The sequence below is a fragment of the Morone saxatilis genome, unplaced genomic scaffold (genome assembly GCF_004916995.1).
Source record: "Morone saxatilis isolate NCDOM2014 unplaced genomic scaffold, NCSU_SB_2.0 Contig17, whole genome shotgun sequence".
Taxonomy (NCBI): domain Eukaryota; kingdom Metazoa; phylum Chordata; class Actinopteri; family Moronidae; genus Morone; species Morone saxatilis.
Window position 1 is genome coordinate 21,375,571 of NW_023339729.1, and position 13,684 is coordinate 21,389,254.

The 13,684-nt window shown below is 37.9% G+C and overlaps 1 protein-coding gene across 2 annotated transcripts; it reads left to right on the forward strand.

The window, feature by feature from the left end:
- The first annotated feature begins 1,321 nt into the window (after window positions 1–1,321).
- anxa5b (annexin A5b) lies at window positions 1,322–12,218 on the forward strand. 2 transcript variants are annotated; one of them, XM_035660734.1, is made up of 13 exons: window positions 1,322–1,461; window positions 1,767–1,812; window positions 5,199–5,283; window positions 5,677–5,771; window positions 6,915–7,028; window positions 7,147–7,237; window positions 8,066–8,145; window positions 8,237–8,287; window positions 9,686–9,779; window positions 9,866–9,961; window positions 10,076–10,134; window positions 11,139–11,261; window positions 11,800–12,218. In XM_035660734.1, exons 2-13 carry the CDS (start codon window positions 1,810–1,812, stop codon window positions 11,860–11,862), a joined length of 954 nt encoding a protein of 317 aa, XP_035516627.1. In that variant the 5' UTR covers window positions 1,322–1,461; window positions 1,767–1,809; the 3' UTR covers window positions 11,863–12,218. The 2 variants fall into 2 exon arrangements, with proteins under 2 accessions (XP_035516627.1, XP_035516626.1); XM_035660733.1 differs by lacking the exons at window positions 1,322–1,461; window positions 1,767–1,812 and having other exon boundaries at window positions 5,175–5,283.
- The last annotated feature ends 1,466 nt before the right edge of the window (window positions 12,219–13,684 follow it).

Below are 13,684 nucleotides of genomic sequence, written 5' to 3' on the forward strand. Positions count from 1 at the left end.
CACACACAATAAACCAGGGTTCTATATATATATAATATATATAATATATAATCTTCATGATACTAAACTTTGGATGTCTCAAAATATCCTGTTTGGTGTCCAGTAACTGCGATTATTCTTTGATCTTAACAAATGTTACAGCCAAATCTAAAACATGACTAAGCAACGGATCCATTTTCCTTTCAGTGTATAGGCTCCATGAATGATTTATTAAACTCTTAATACAATCCGTTCCACATGTAGCTGTATAACTTCTTTTCACTACGAGATAGAAACAGGAGTAGCTGGACATGTAGACTATGATATGTGTATATTGTCTTTAACTTGTAGGTGTGAGCGCAGTGTAAACAGACGTTCCTGTTACTCTTAGCTCATCATTAACTCGGTGGTCTGAAGTGACCTTAAAGCCACTAATCAATATTTTAGTATTAATAATGGATCGAATGACGTGTAATGTGAAAGGGCTCAGTCTTAGTGACGAAAGTTGATCGCTCAACTCTGCTCTCCATTTGTTCTATGGAGTGTTTTAGCGTCTTTCAGCTCATTGTTTTTGTTTTATGGCACTTTAATAATTGCTAAAAGCTTTATCTCACTGCTCTCATCAACTGTGGTCCAGAAGCAGCAGGTAAAAAGTTCTGATAAACACGCTTTATGCTTCCTGTCCAGCACCAAACAACAGGCAGACAAAATTATCAGCTATAGCTGGTGGACATAGTGTAGTGTTCAGCTACTTAAAAGCGAAAACTATCCCTCCGAATGTTTTGTAGACCAAAACAAACAAAACACTGGACTTAATATTTGTCAGGTCAGCAGTAAAATAAGGCAACTGCTTGTGTAAATAGGCAACTGTTAGCTAACATGTTTGTCTTAACATAATATTAGATGGTCATTTCAGCTCGTACCACTGTCCCAAAGTAGCAAAAAAAAAAAAAAAAAAAATCTATCTCTTAATCAAAGAGAAGGTGCACTCAAATAATAATAATAACTGATATTTGATAATAATATAATGAAGCCTTTACAACAACAATTAAACAATAAGAAAAATCTAATAAAAAAAAACTATTCATTATAGGCTGTATTATAATGACATTTGGTGTAAACGTGGATACAAACCTCAAAATTAAAACTGCTCAAGGCTGAAGTTGCTAAACTTTATCCAATAAGGTGACATTAATGCATTTAAAAGTCATTGGGTTCATTATGAAATATGCATATATAACTACAGAAAAAACAACTTCAAGACACCTGAAACAACATTTCCCAGAGTGCTTCAGGAGAAGGGGCTGTGCCAGAGCCCGTGCGCACCGGGGTGTGGCCCACACACGCGCACCAGCACACTTACGCGCACAACCGGAGAGTATTTCCTAGTGGGTTTCTGCTGTTGTCCTTCTTCTCTTCCTCTCTGCTCTCCCTGCTGGGTCGCTGCTCACCGAGCTTCATCCAACAGCTGCAACTCCTGCGGTAAGTTCCTCCGGTCACCGGGACACTTTAACGCGTTACTGCCCGGATACACGTTCATCAGCATCGGTCGTGTGAGCCGGGGGACAGACACCTCTCCTTTGTCCCCATGGACCATCTGGGGACAAAGGAGAGGTGTCTGTTTGTAGGAAGTTAGACTTAAGCAAGACTGGAGGGGAGATAAAGGAAGGCACCGGATAAACATGAGGAAGATCAAGTTAACTTTCAGATGTTTGAAGTTTAAAACATAAGTTCAGTATTCGTCATGTTGAGTTGTTAAATAAAGTTTTTCTCTCTTTTTCTAACAGACTTTCTTCCTACCGCTAAAAAAACCGCTCCATCACTGTCAAAATGGTGAGTCATTTTAATTTCACAGATTTCTCTGCCCTCAATCTAAAAAAAAAAAAAGTTTTATATTAAATAATAATAATTGTTCATAAAGTCTTTATAAAAACCGTTATTTATGCAAATGTATGAGTCACAATAGTTTATACCCTCTGAACTCCAAGACACTGCCCACTTTTTTCCCCTTCATTATATAATGCTAAGATAAGATCTGAATGTAGGCAGGAGTTGACAAAACGTGAATATTTATTCACTTTAACTATAACTTTTTCAGGTTGACATTAAACATAAAAGCCTGTGAATGTAGAGGATGTGTCTGTGTAAGATAAAGTACGAGCTCCACAAACATTTACAGAAAGAGTAACTTGTGTGTGTTAACATAAAAAAAGTTGTCATATTGGCACTTTCACTGATTAAACTTTCCAGTTTATCAAGCGCGCCTGTGTGTGTGTGTGTGTGTGTGTGTGTGTGTGTGTGTTTGTTTTAGGGCTGCAAAGAGAGTTTTCATTTGGGGAAGTTGGGAAGTTTTAGTTTATGACTCATGTGGGCTCTATTCCATTCGGGTGGGTCTCTCTGTCTCTCCACTTCTCTCTGTGTTTAATACACTCATTTCCACGTCCAGCCCAGAGTTTCAAGCCGCCCTCCCCTCTCTTAAAGGAGAATCAGTTACATTTCCCTTTGTGAGGGTGAAGTTTCGTTACCATAAAACAATAAAAACAAAGTGATTATATTCATGATAATCAGCTGCAGTCTTCAAAGAGTTTAATCCGGGGCAATAAACTGAACTTCTCATGTCATGAACTGCTCACAGAAGTCAGTTTGAATGGATCTTTCTTAGAGGATAAGATTGGTCATGTATTTAAACTGCCTGAAAATGCAGTGGAAAGAATTATTAACAAGTGTCTGTAAGGTCAAAGCCTGGTATATGTTATTCTTTAGTGCCGTAGACCTCAATTATTGTACATAAAAATATTAAAAAACACATCAACCTTTGCTCTGGATTACTTGTTCACGTGCACTCTAGTTTATTTTGAGTCAATCCCACAAACTGTACTTCAGCCCTAAATACTCACTTCCACACTGTATTTGTTTCAGTAACATTTTCTTCGGTGCCCAGCTCTTTTAGGGAATTATTAAGCCTTTTATAAAGCACCATTATATATTTGTGACACGTGTTTATGGATTTAAGTCTTCAGTAGGAAACACTGAGGTCATAAGTCCAAGCAGCGTCCCCACCCCGAAGTCATCGTGGAGAGAAAATGTGTAAAATGTTGTAGTAATTTGGATGTTTTTCCTGATATAACAACAGTTATATGTACCAAAGGTTCTCTATATGATGATCTAAAAGCAGATTTTATCTTTTATCTCATGGTGGAGAAAAGGGTTAAATCTTTGTATTTAAAGATGTTTTAAGCCATAAAAATACTCTTCTTTAAATAATAATTTGTGTCTCTCATTGTAAAAATTCTAAATATATCAATGTTCATGATATTTTTTTAACTTCTGAACACAAGATGTCTCATACTTGATTGAAAAGTACATTACCTACTACCTGAAAACTGTCAAAAATAAGTGGCACTGACTCTAAAAGTTCACTATGTTAACAGAACATTGAAATCCAAAATAAAAAAACACAATTTAAATACTACTTTTTAGGACTTTAAGACTCAAAAGTATAGACAGTATTAACACAGTAAGCAGTAAAATCCACAATTAGACATTATGACAGGGGGACTTCCCTTCATACAAACATGATTGCATTGGTTGTGTACTGTCTCTATGACAACCACAGTCTCTAAATGACGGAGAGGACTGATAAGACCCGTGCCGTGTTATAATCTGCGCTTTAAAGCTAACAGATGCCATCTGTGACAGCCAGTGTTAACATATGGCGGGGTCAACATACCTCCATCAGAAGCCCCCTAAGATCCAGGTCCTGTCTGAACTCGCCACCGGAGCTGAACCTGTGTCAAACATACCAGTGGAAGCGAGCTGCATTGTGTTGTTATTGTTATTGTTGTTGTTCTAAATATCCCGTTTGCTCGGCTGTTTGTCCGAGCAGCCATCTGCACTCTGATTAGATTTTGTTTAGCTTGTGGTGCTTCAGTGTGTTTATGTGAACGGGGAGAGAGCTCGTGGACATTTTGGCGTCCATTCCTGCACAAGAAGACAGAATCCTGGTTGTTAATGGCAACTTGTTATTTGTATGGCCCACTTTTCCAAAACCAGATTTTCAAGGTCAGAATTCCAGAGACATTCTAGTGGTTTTCCTCTCTAAACATCTCTCTCTGGAATGAGAAGCAACCAGATGCCTGTTTTATTGTTAATGTGTCACAGTTTTTAGGGCTTGTCTGTGCAGCATTGTTACAGAAAGTCAAAAAAATCAATCTTAAAGTAAATATTAACCACTTAATCACATTCTTGCTGTCTTCAGTTTGGACCAGTCTGCTGTTCTGAAATACTCTTTCCACATTCAGAGAAATTATTAGCCTGATAATCAGACTGAATTGCTGTTTCGTTTCACTTAATTCAGCATATTGGAACTGCTGAGCACATCTGAGGTGTAGGCAGCAACTCCACGGCTAAAATATGGGAACATACTGGTTATGAAACTGGAGTGGGTTTGATGGGAGATCTTCTGTGCACATCCGCAGATCTGTAGTTCATGGAGTTGAAAGTCTGTAAGCCATTAAGTGCATTTAAAAAGGGAGGGGGGGCTTTGATGAGTGTATGCTCATAGCAAATCTGAGATACAAGGTTTTATTATGTAAGGATGAATGCAGAGATTGAGAAAGTATATTCTTTAATTAAATTAAGGGGAAGAAGTGCATAAAGTCATTATATGACATTATGGACACGAGGAATCTGAAATATGTAATTTTATATCTAAGCGTGAATGAGGTTGATAACGTGTTCTGCAAGAAGGCGGAAAGTTATCCATGTCACAAATCTGAGATCTGGTATTTTATAAGTGTGTATTTTAACTCGGGGTATGCAGAGGCAAGACTTTGATAAGATTATGCACAGAAGCATTAAACTAGAGAAGTATGATCTGCAATGTTATAGCATTTACTTTATATCTGATAAGAAGCTATAGACAGCGTGCATAAATAATGTTGCTGTAGCTCAGGAGCATTTATGAATCACACAACAACAAGAAGACAGTCATTAAATATGCAAAGATTTGTCCCCAAGTGTCCAGAAAACCTGCTGTGTCCTTGTATATTGCAGTTGGGAGAACATTTGAATGTATGTAAACATGCATTACAGAGGTCCGGAATCCAGAAGGAGAAATGTTTATGGGGATAAAATGTATCTTTTGGAAAAAAGACATAGAATTTGGGAGAATCTACACTGGAATAATCATCTTCTGTCTTATTTCTTCCATGTTCCAGGCCACCAGAGGAACTGTAAAACCCAGTTTGAACTTCAATGCCACTACAGATGCTGAGGTCCTGTACAAGGCCATGAAAGGGCTAGGTAAGATGCTTATGTGTGTGTGTATGCTGTCAGCACGGTGTCATCTGATATGTTGAAGGTGTGTCAGTCAGTAGTACAACTCTCACAGACCAATGAGAGAGTTTTTTGGGGGGAATTCCTCCCTCCTTTAACTGTAGTAATCCCTGCTGTCTGCGGGGAGCTCCACCCAGACAGCAGTGAGTCATAAACAGATGAAACTTGAGTCACTGTGAGCAAACACATCAGCTGACCTCGACTGAAGCCTGTAATCATGTGGGTGAAATAATCAACTGTCTACCTAGACGGAGAGTGTTCATTGCTATGGAATATGTGTGCCATACGTGTGCCTTGTATAGAATAGTTAAACAAACACTTGGCTGCTTGGCTGAGTAACCATGGTGCTTGTTGCCGTAGGGACCAATGAGGATGCCATCTTGGAGCTGTTGACGGCCCGCAGCAACGCCCAGAGGCAGGATATCAAGACTGCCTACAAAACTCTGTTTGGAAAGGTTGGACTTCCTTAACAAACCATATGACCAAACATATTACAAGAGCTCCAGTTTAAAAAGGCTTCAGTGTGTTTAAAACAAACTACTGTGTGTGCTGTGTTGTTTGACCTCGTTTAAAGCAGTAAAGTTTATACCTGGCCCATATAGCCTCGTCTTGGTTGAACAGTTACGGTTACAGACTCTCCACCTTCCTACGCTCATATTTTGAGTGTAATTAATTTGCCAAAAAAGAGACAAAACACATAGAAGATTGATTTCAATTAAAGCAGCATTTTAAAAAAAAGATTTAAAATATTTAGTATAAAATATAGTTTCGGCCACAATAATCGGGACGTGAAAATCTGATATCATGACAGACCTACACAGAACTGCATGTACACTTAAAGACGGACATTTTGGGAGATATACTTCGAAGAACTTCTTGCCAAGAGTTATTTGAGAAGATGGTTTGTATGGTAAATATAAAGCTACAGCCAGCAGTTGTTTACCTTAGCTGAGCATAAAAACTGGAAAAGGGGGAAACGGGTAGTCTGGATCTGTCCAAACGTACAGTGAACCTTAAAGGTGCTGATAGGTACAGCAACGCTAGCTGCTTCCCCCCTGTTTCCACTCTTTATGCTAAGCTAACTGGTTGCTGGCCTAAACTTTATATTTATTTATATTTATTACAGACATGTGGGTCAATCTTCCTATCTATTGCACAGCAGGAAAGCAACTGAGCCTATATTTCCCAAAAGGTTGAACTATTCCTTTAACGCAAGCTGAGCAGAAAACTTTGTGCTGCCACTGAACAGACAATAATTACCTCCCAGCATGATTATTATTTATTAATGTGAGCTCAACAGGAGACTCTATCCTCCAACTAATAATATTCTCTCCTCAAAAGCATTCATGGTGTTGCACATCTGGCCAATCCCTGCATAAAAAGAGCGTGCTTGTAGGACCCCACAACTCCTTTGTCAAACAATCTGAGGCCTTTAAACCGAACACACAACATCAAAGCTACAACTTAACACGGTCAAACAATTACAATACAGTACGACTGCATACAAATACAAACAAGATTAGCTTGCAGTACATGACAACCATAAAATCCTTTTTATTTATGCTGCACCAGAACTAAATAATGTATCTCCATGACAGGATCTGGTAGATAACCTGAAGGGAGAGCTGGGAGGCAAATTTGAGACCCTGATCGTGGGTCTCATGACTCCACCCATCGCTTACGATGCGACTTCCCTTCGCAACGCCATCAAGGTAAGTGTAAGATAGGAGGCAGATAGAGACTCTGATGTGCTGAAGACGTAGAGTTTAGAAATGTAAGCTGGGAACTTGAAATGTTATTTCATCAGACATTTCCTCCTTTGACCTGTAGGGGGCAGGAACAGATGAGAAGGTGCTGGTGGAGATCCTCGCCTCCAGAACACCTCAGCAGGTGAAGGACATCATCGCTGCTTATAGACAGGGTAATACACACAATGCACACACTTCATGATAAACTCACCTGAGACCTAGATCATGTTTACATGCTGTTTGCTTCATCATGAGCAACACTAGTGTCTATTTCTTGAAAATGCCCACTTAAATCCCAAAAACAAAAGTTAGACGTTCATTCAGAGTCATGAAACCAGTCTTTTGTTTGTGGTGTGTAGATTCAGAAATGTTCTTTTTTTAAATATACATTATTTCTAAGGAACATAAAGATACAACACAAGTTGTGTTTGCTCAGTAATCATCTTATGAGGTCGTAAACACAATACATTTTTATCCAGTATTGCAGGAATTTATCAGCCCGTACATTTAGCGAACAAGTATTTATTTCCATACTTTGAACAGTAGTCACAATATCTATCCAGTCGGTCTTTGTTGGAGGTCTGTAACCATTTTCGTGTTACAGCTTTCTTGCTGTCTGCTAATAAGTATCTTTAGTAGATATTTGTCTTGCACCAGTAAATGAGCAGCGATATTGCCAAACTCCATCACCAAATATGTTCTGTATTGCTGTAGCACTGACCAAAAACAGAGCTAAAGGAGAGTAAACATTGGACTTGGCGTTCTTGGCGAGTAACACAACTGTTGCTCCGTAACTGCTGGATGTGTAAATACGCAATTGTTTTCCAACATAAACGCTGTATCAATATGAGGATATGCAAACAACTTGTTTCCTTTTTTACATGTAAATCATTTTTACATGTAAACAGACTGTATTATATTTAATTTGTTACATCTCTCTGATGTATTTGTGTATTTTGTAATAGTGAAACAAAAGAAAACATGAATGTGTGTTTCCTCAGAGTATGATGACGACCTGGAGGAGGATATATCTGGTGACACTTCAGGTCACTTCAAGAGGCTTCTGGTTATTCTCCTGCAGGTAAATATCCTTCCTCTCCTCTCCATCTCTTCTCCTCTCCTCTCCTCTCCTCTCCTCTCCTCTCTAACAGAAGTGTTTGGTCTCTCCTCAGGCGAACAGGCAGCAGGGGATCCAGCAGGGAACTATCGAGACTGATGCTCAGGTGAGTCATCTGTTTATTGCTGCTCAGTAAATATTTCTGCTCTTTTTCATCAATGGGGTCCTTGTCTTGTAGATTGAGGGTGTGACTGTCACATGTGTTTGTGGATAGGATCTGAATACTGGCCTCTGAAGCCTGTTTCTGTATGTATTTATAATGCTGTTATGACGCCCTCTAGTGGAGGGAGATGGGTACAATTTCCCTTAACATTCAATGGCTGAAATTTAAAAGGTAGAAACATACTGTGAAGGGATTCAGTATGAGTCAGCTATTTTCCTCTAGTTCTTTCTGATCATGATGCATTACTGAAGAGACTTCGCTGTCAGTTACTAGTAGCTGAGTATTGTTCAGGTCATTCCTCTTTAGCACATATTACTGTGAGTTTAGTACGAGAAAACAATCCAATCCACACTGTATTACACAGTATTATTGACATATTACATAAACAGCATTTTAATGGTTGTGGTCAAGCTAGTTTTATTATTTATATATGGTTGGGTACTTTATAACGATATATTTTTATATATGTTTCAATCTCAGAGTAACTATAGCAGTGAGTTAAATTAAGTAAAAAGTACACTATTCCCCTCAAAACTGTGGGCCTACTTGCATACAGTATTTGAGTAAATGTACTCAGTTACTTTCACCACTGAGTAAGGTAGTACAGAACATGTAAAATTGGTGGAATGGCCCTTTAAACCCCCTTTTGCACAGGACTAGTATTATCAGGGGACCTCATGTGGTTTGTAATAATTGCGGAGGACGTCTATGATCTAAATCCTATTAGTAAAATAAATATTCCACCACAAGTTACGTACCATATGTCACCAAACACAGAGGTCCTGTGATGTTTGCAAAGTATCAAACTGTTATCTTAATGAGTGGAAGTGGAATATATGGTGCGACGCCTACAGATTGATGTATTATAAGATCAGTAAAGTTATTTTTTAAGTGAAGTTTCTGCAGCTACTTCCGGTGTTTCAGGCTTTTCTCCCATCTTTCAGCACAAAGTTTGGTCCATATAGTACTGCAGTGAGCACAAACGCCACATCACAAACCAACTTTCATTACTGCTGTCCACATCTGGTGTGTCATATTCCTTCCTTTGACTTTATTAAATACCTGCAGCATCACACAGCAGCAGAAACTATAAGTTGACAGTGGTCATTAACGTGCCAACTGAGGGATAATGTCGGTAAATTTGAATAAAATACAGACTTTCCTTATCCTGTAGAAATAGTTGGGCAAATTCGGCACATAAAACACAGATCTGGGGGGTCATTACTAAATCACATGAGGTCCCCTGGTAATATTAGTCCCGTGCAAACAGGGCTTAAGAGTCTAGCTTGTCTCTGATTTTGAAGGACAATGTGTGACGTGTATCATTTGTTTCTGTCGTAGGTCCTCTTCAAGGCAGGAGAGCAGAAGTTTGGCACTGATGAACAAACTTTTGTCACCATCCTGGGAAACCGCAGTGCCGAACATCTTAGGAAAGGTTTGTCTCAGAGAGAGAGAGAGCTTTTCCAATTGTTCTGCATTGTCACGTAACAACCACACTCATTCTGAACCTGTGTGTTTCAGTATTTGACGCTTACATGAAGCTGGCTGGATACGAGATGGAGGAGAGTATTAAGAGGGAAACATCTGGAAGTCTGGAAGATTTGCTTCTCGCCGTGGGTACGAAACACAACTCAAATCCTGCAGACAGTTTCTGTTTTCAGCTGCTCGAGTGGTGGTGACTTTAAATGACAAATAATGACAAATCGCTGTCTGTCTTGTTTTCTTTTAAAGTGAAGTGTGCCAGGAGCGTTCCAGCCTATTTTGCTGAGACTCTGTACTATGCAATGAAGGTAAGACAGCAAAATAAAATGGCCATTAAGTATAATCAATGTTATCTTTAACCACCTTCAAATCAGTTAAAAGAACAGATTATAATGCCAGCAAAAAAGTTCCTAAAAGTACATTTAAAGTTCTCTGTTGTTTATCCATATGCTCATTTCTGTTTTGAGTTTAAATGAATGAAGTCAGTTAATTATTTGGAAACTTAAAGAATCTTGATAAATGTTACATAATATAAAACAGATTTCAATGAAATCCCATTAAAAGTGAAGTCAGAGTCATGAAACCAGATGATTTTTTTTGTGTGGAACTGGACTCAGATGCAGTTTTATTATTATAATTATTGTATATAATATAAAAAAATAAAAAAAATAAAAAAATGTTTTCTATTATAAGTTGAAAACGGTACTAGGATCCCCAAGTGCCCTTAATTGACTGACTTCCTGCGCAGTGTCACTCTGCCCGCCATGCTCAGATTATAAAAAAAATAATAAGAGATCCTAATTAAAGAGCAGTTTTACCTCACAAAAATTCATATGGAAGAAGAGAGAACTCCCACACACTGTTGTTTTACTAGCAGTAAAATTAAATAAAGATACCAAACAGCAGACAGACACAGTTAGAGACAGATATTTCCCTCAGAAGTTAGAAACAGAGTTAAAGTGAGTAAATATTGGACTTATAGATGGCCAGAAACGACTACAAATGAATGATAATATTGCTCCGTAACTGCTGTATGAGTAAATATTGATGGATGTGTAAAATAACTGTTTGCTAATTGCTATATCAATATAATGATATGTCAGTGTTGTGTTGTGTTTCCACTACCTAAAAATCAGTTTATAGTGTATCATGATTGATGTCCACTGTATTTTCATGCCGATCTGGATCCAGATGCACATTAACTACCTTTTTAAAATATGAACAGATCTGTGGGTCGTTATCTCGTGCTCTCAGATACTTCTTAGACATTTATGTATCATACAGTCATCTAATGTTTGTGTGTTTGTTTCAGGGTGCAGGAACTGATGATGACACCCTGATCAGAGTGATGGTGAGTCGCAGCGAGGTGGACATGTTGGACATCAGGACTGAGTTCAGGAAGCTGTTTGCCTGCTCTCTGTTTTCCATGATCAAGGTACACACACACACACACAAACACAAATAAACAAATACACAACACTACACACCTATATAAGTTGCCCTACACCAGGGGTAGGCAACCTGTGGCTGTTTAGCCCCTCCACAGTGGTTCCCTCTGGGTTTGACAAAAGATTATATGGATTATGGTTATTATTTTAACATTTCCAGTTGTCATTGTTGTGATACTTAGGTTTTTTGGTTGTAAAAATGTGTAGCCATTACACACCAAATAAAAATAAAATGTTTCAGTATTTCATGAACTAAATTGTACATCCTGATCTGACACCTTTTCCTCTGTATTTTGCCGAAACTCTATAGTGGTGGCTATTAGTCTTGAGTCTAGGCTACGTTAACAGACGTCTCCCAGTACAATATAACTGTTAGTGGACAGATTTGTATATATATGTATGTATACTTGATCTGCGGGTATAAATTAGCATCATAAATCTCAAATGTTACGTAGCTCCAGACTGATAATAAAGGTTGCTGTCCACTGTCCTACACCTATAAAGCTCTCTGTTTTTGTGTTACAGGGAGATACCAGTGGCGACTACCGGAAGGCCTTACTGTTGCTCTGTGGTGGAGACGATGCGTAACCACAGCAACACAACATAAACCGCACCTGACGTGCCTCTTCTCGCTAAGTTGGCCCTTTGGCCCACTGAAACCAGAATTTCTATCACATCAAAAAGCTTTTTGTGTGTGAGCGACGGCCCATCAGGTCTTTTTAAACTACAATTCCAAATAATGTCTTTGAAAGGTAGCTAACACTTTGTCGTTGTCCACATTAAAGCAGCTTTTGGTCGGCTAACATTTTCAATATGATTTTTAATATGAATATCATTCATTTGTAAAGCTAAAGTATCAGACCCAGTGGTTTTTGTTTGCACGTTGTATGGCAGAAACAATATATGCAATAATAAACATTTAAGCTGATGAAGTACGATGATTACATCTGTCTTGTCTCTGGTATGTGTCTATGTGTCGGTATGTAGTTCAAGTACCTTGTAATATCTGTTGATCATGTACTGGCCTCATGTAGCCACTAGAGGGAGGCAGAGCAGCTTTAATGAAGATAAATTAAAGCTTCTCAACATTGTGTCATTGTCAGTAGACAGATGTGGAAAGAGTAAAATAATATTTATTCAGTACTATAAGTTAATTGTACTTGTCATACTACTCCCACACCTTTTAATATATAAACACTTTATTTATTTGACAGTTTATTAGTTTATAAAATGCGAAACATTACAGATTAAACCTACTAATTACATAAAAAGTATAAAGTTCTCCTTTGACCACCTGCAATAATTCAATAATATAATGCATAAAACTACTCAGTATTCAGTATATATATAATGAATACTTTTACTTTTCTTGAATATGTTTTTCTGGTAATACTACTTGTAATGGAGTATTCTTACATTGTGGCTAGGTGTACTCAAAAATAGGATCTGACCACTGCTAATTACTTTATAACAGATCTTATCTAATACTTTAATTAAGATTCACAGAACAACATCGATGCTTTATGATGATGTTTTATGTCCCAGCAGTGGTGGAAGTTCTCATATCTTTTACTTATATCACATGTGAACACTGTTACAAGTAAAAGTCCTGCATTCAAGTACTTTAAAATAATAAAATAAAGTATTAGCATCAACACATACTTAAAGTACCAGAAGTATAAGTATGCATTATGCAGAGTGGCCCATTAGAATAGGATTATGTTAAATTTATATTAAATGTTTTGATGCTTTAACGTGTACGTCACTAACTAATGTTGTAGTTGGTAAATGTGGTTCTTATTTGAATTACTTAAGTTACTACTAAGTTGTATCTTAACCTATAATGATACATCATAATTTATTTAATTTATTCTTATTCTGGTTCACCAAACTAAAGTTATAAAATAAATGAGGTGGAATAAAAGTGTACAAGTATTTACCTCTGAAATACAGTGGAGTAAACTCACTTCACCCTCCCTTTCAAAGCACAAAGGAGAAACTATGGTGGCCACAAAATGCATGAAAAACGTGAGCGGCCCCATCTAGAGCCAGTGTTTACTGTACTGTACTTAAAGGTCCAGTGTGTAACATTTATGAGGATATATTGGCATAAATATATATTATTCATTAGTGTATAATCACCTGAATATAGGAATTGTTGTGTAATGTGTCTTTTTGTTCCCTTAGATTGAGCTGTTTTTATCAGCTGGGGGAGCGGGTCCTTTTCTGTGGAGGCCGCCATGTTTCAGTAGCACAGAAAGGACAAACCAAACACTAGCTCTAGATTGTTTTCACACATTTCACAGCCACCGTAGTTTCTCTTTCACACTTGGAAGGGGAGAGCGAAGTGAGGCAGTTGCAATCTGCAACTACACCACTAGATGCCCCTAAATCATACAAACTGGACCTT

What these genes read in the sequence shown, in the direction of transcription:
- anxa5b (XM_035660733.1), top strand. Translation starts at nt 5,190, where the DNA reads ATGTTCCAGGCCACCAGAGGAACTGTAAAACCCAGTTTGAACTTCAAT. An exon ending in TGCCGAACATCTTAGGAAAG is followed by an intron (nt 9,780 to 9,865) that starts GTTTGTCTCAGA and finishes TGTGTGTTTCAG; the next exon opens with TATTTGACGCTTACATGAAG. An exon ending in CTCTGTACTATGCAATGAAG is followed by an intron (nt 10,135 to 11,138) that starts GTAAGACAGCAA and finishes TGTTTGTTTCAG; the next exon opens with GGTGCAGGAACTGATGATGA.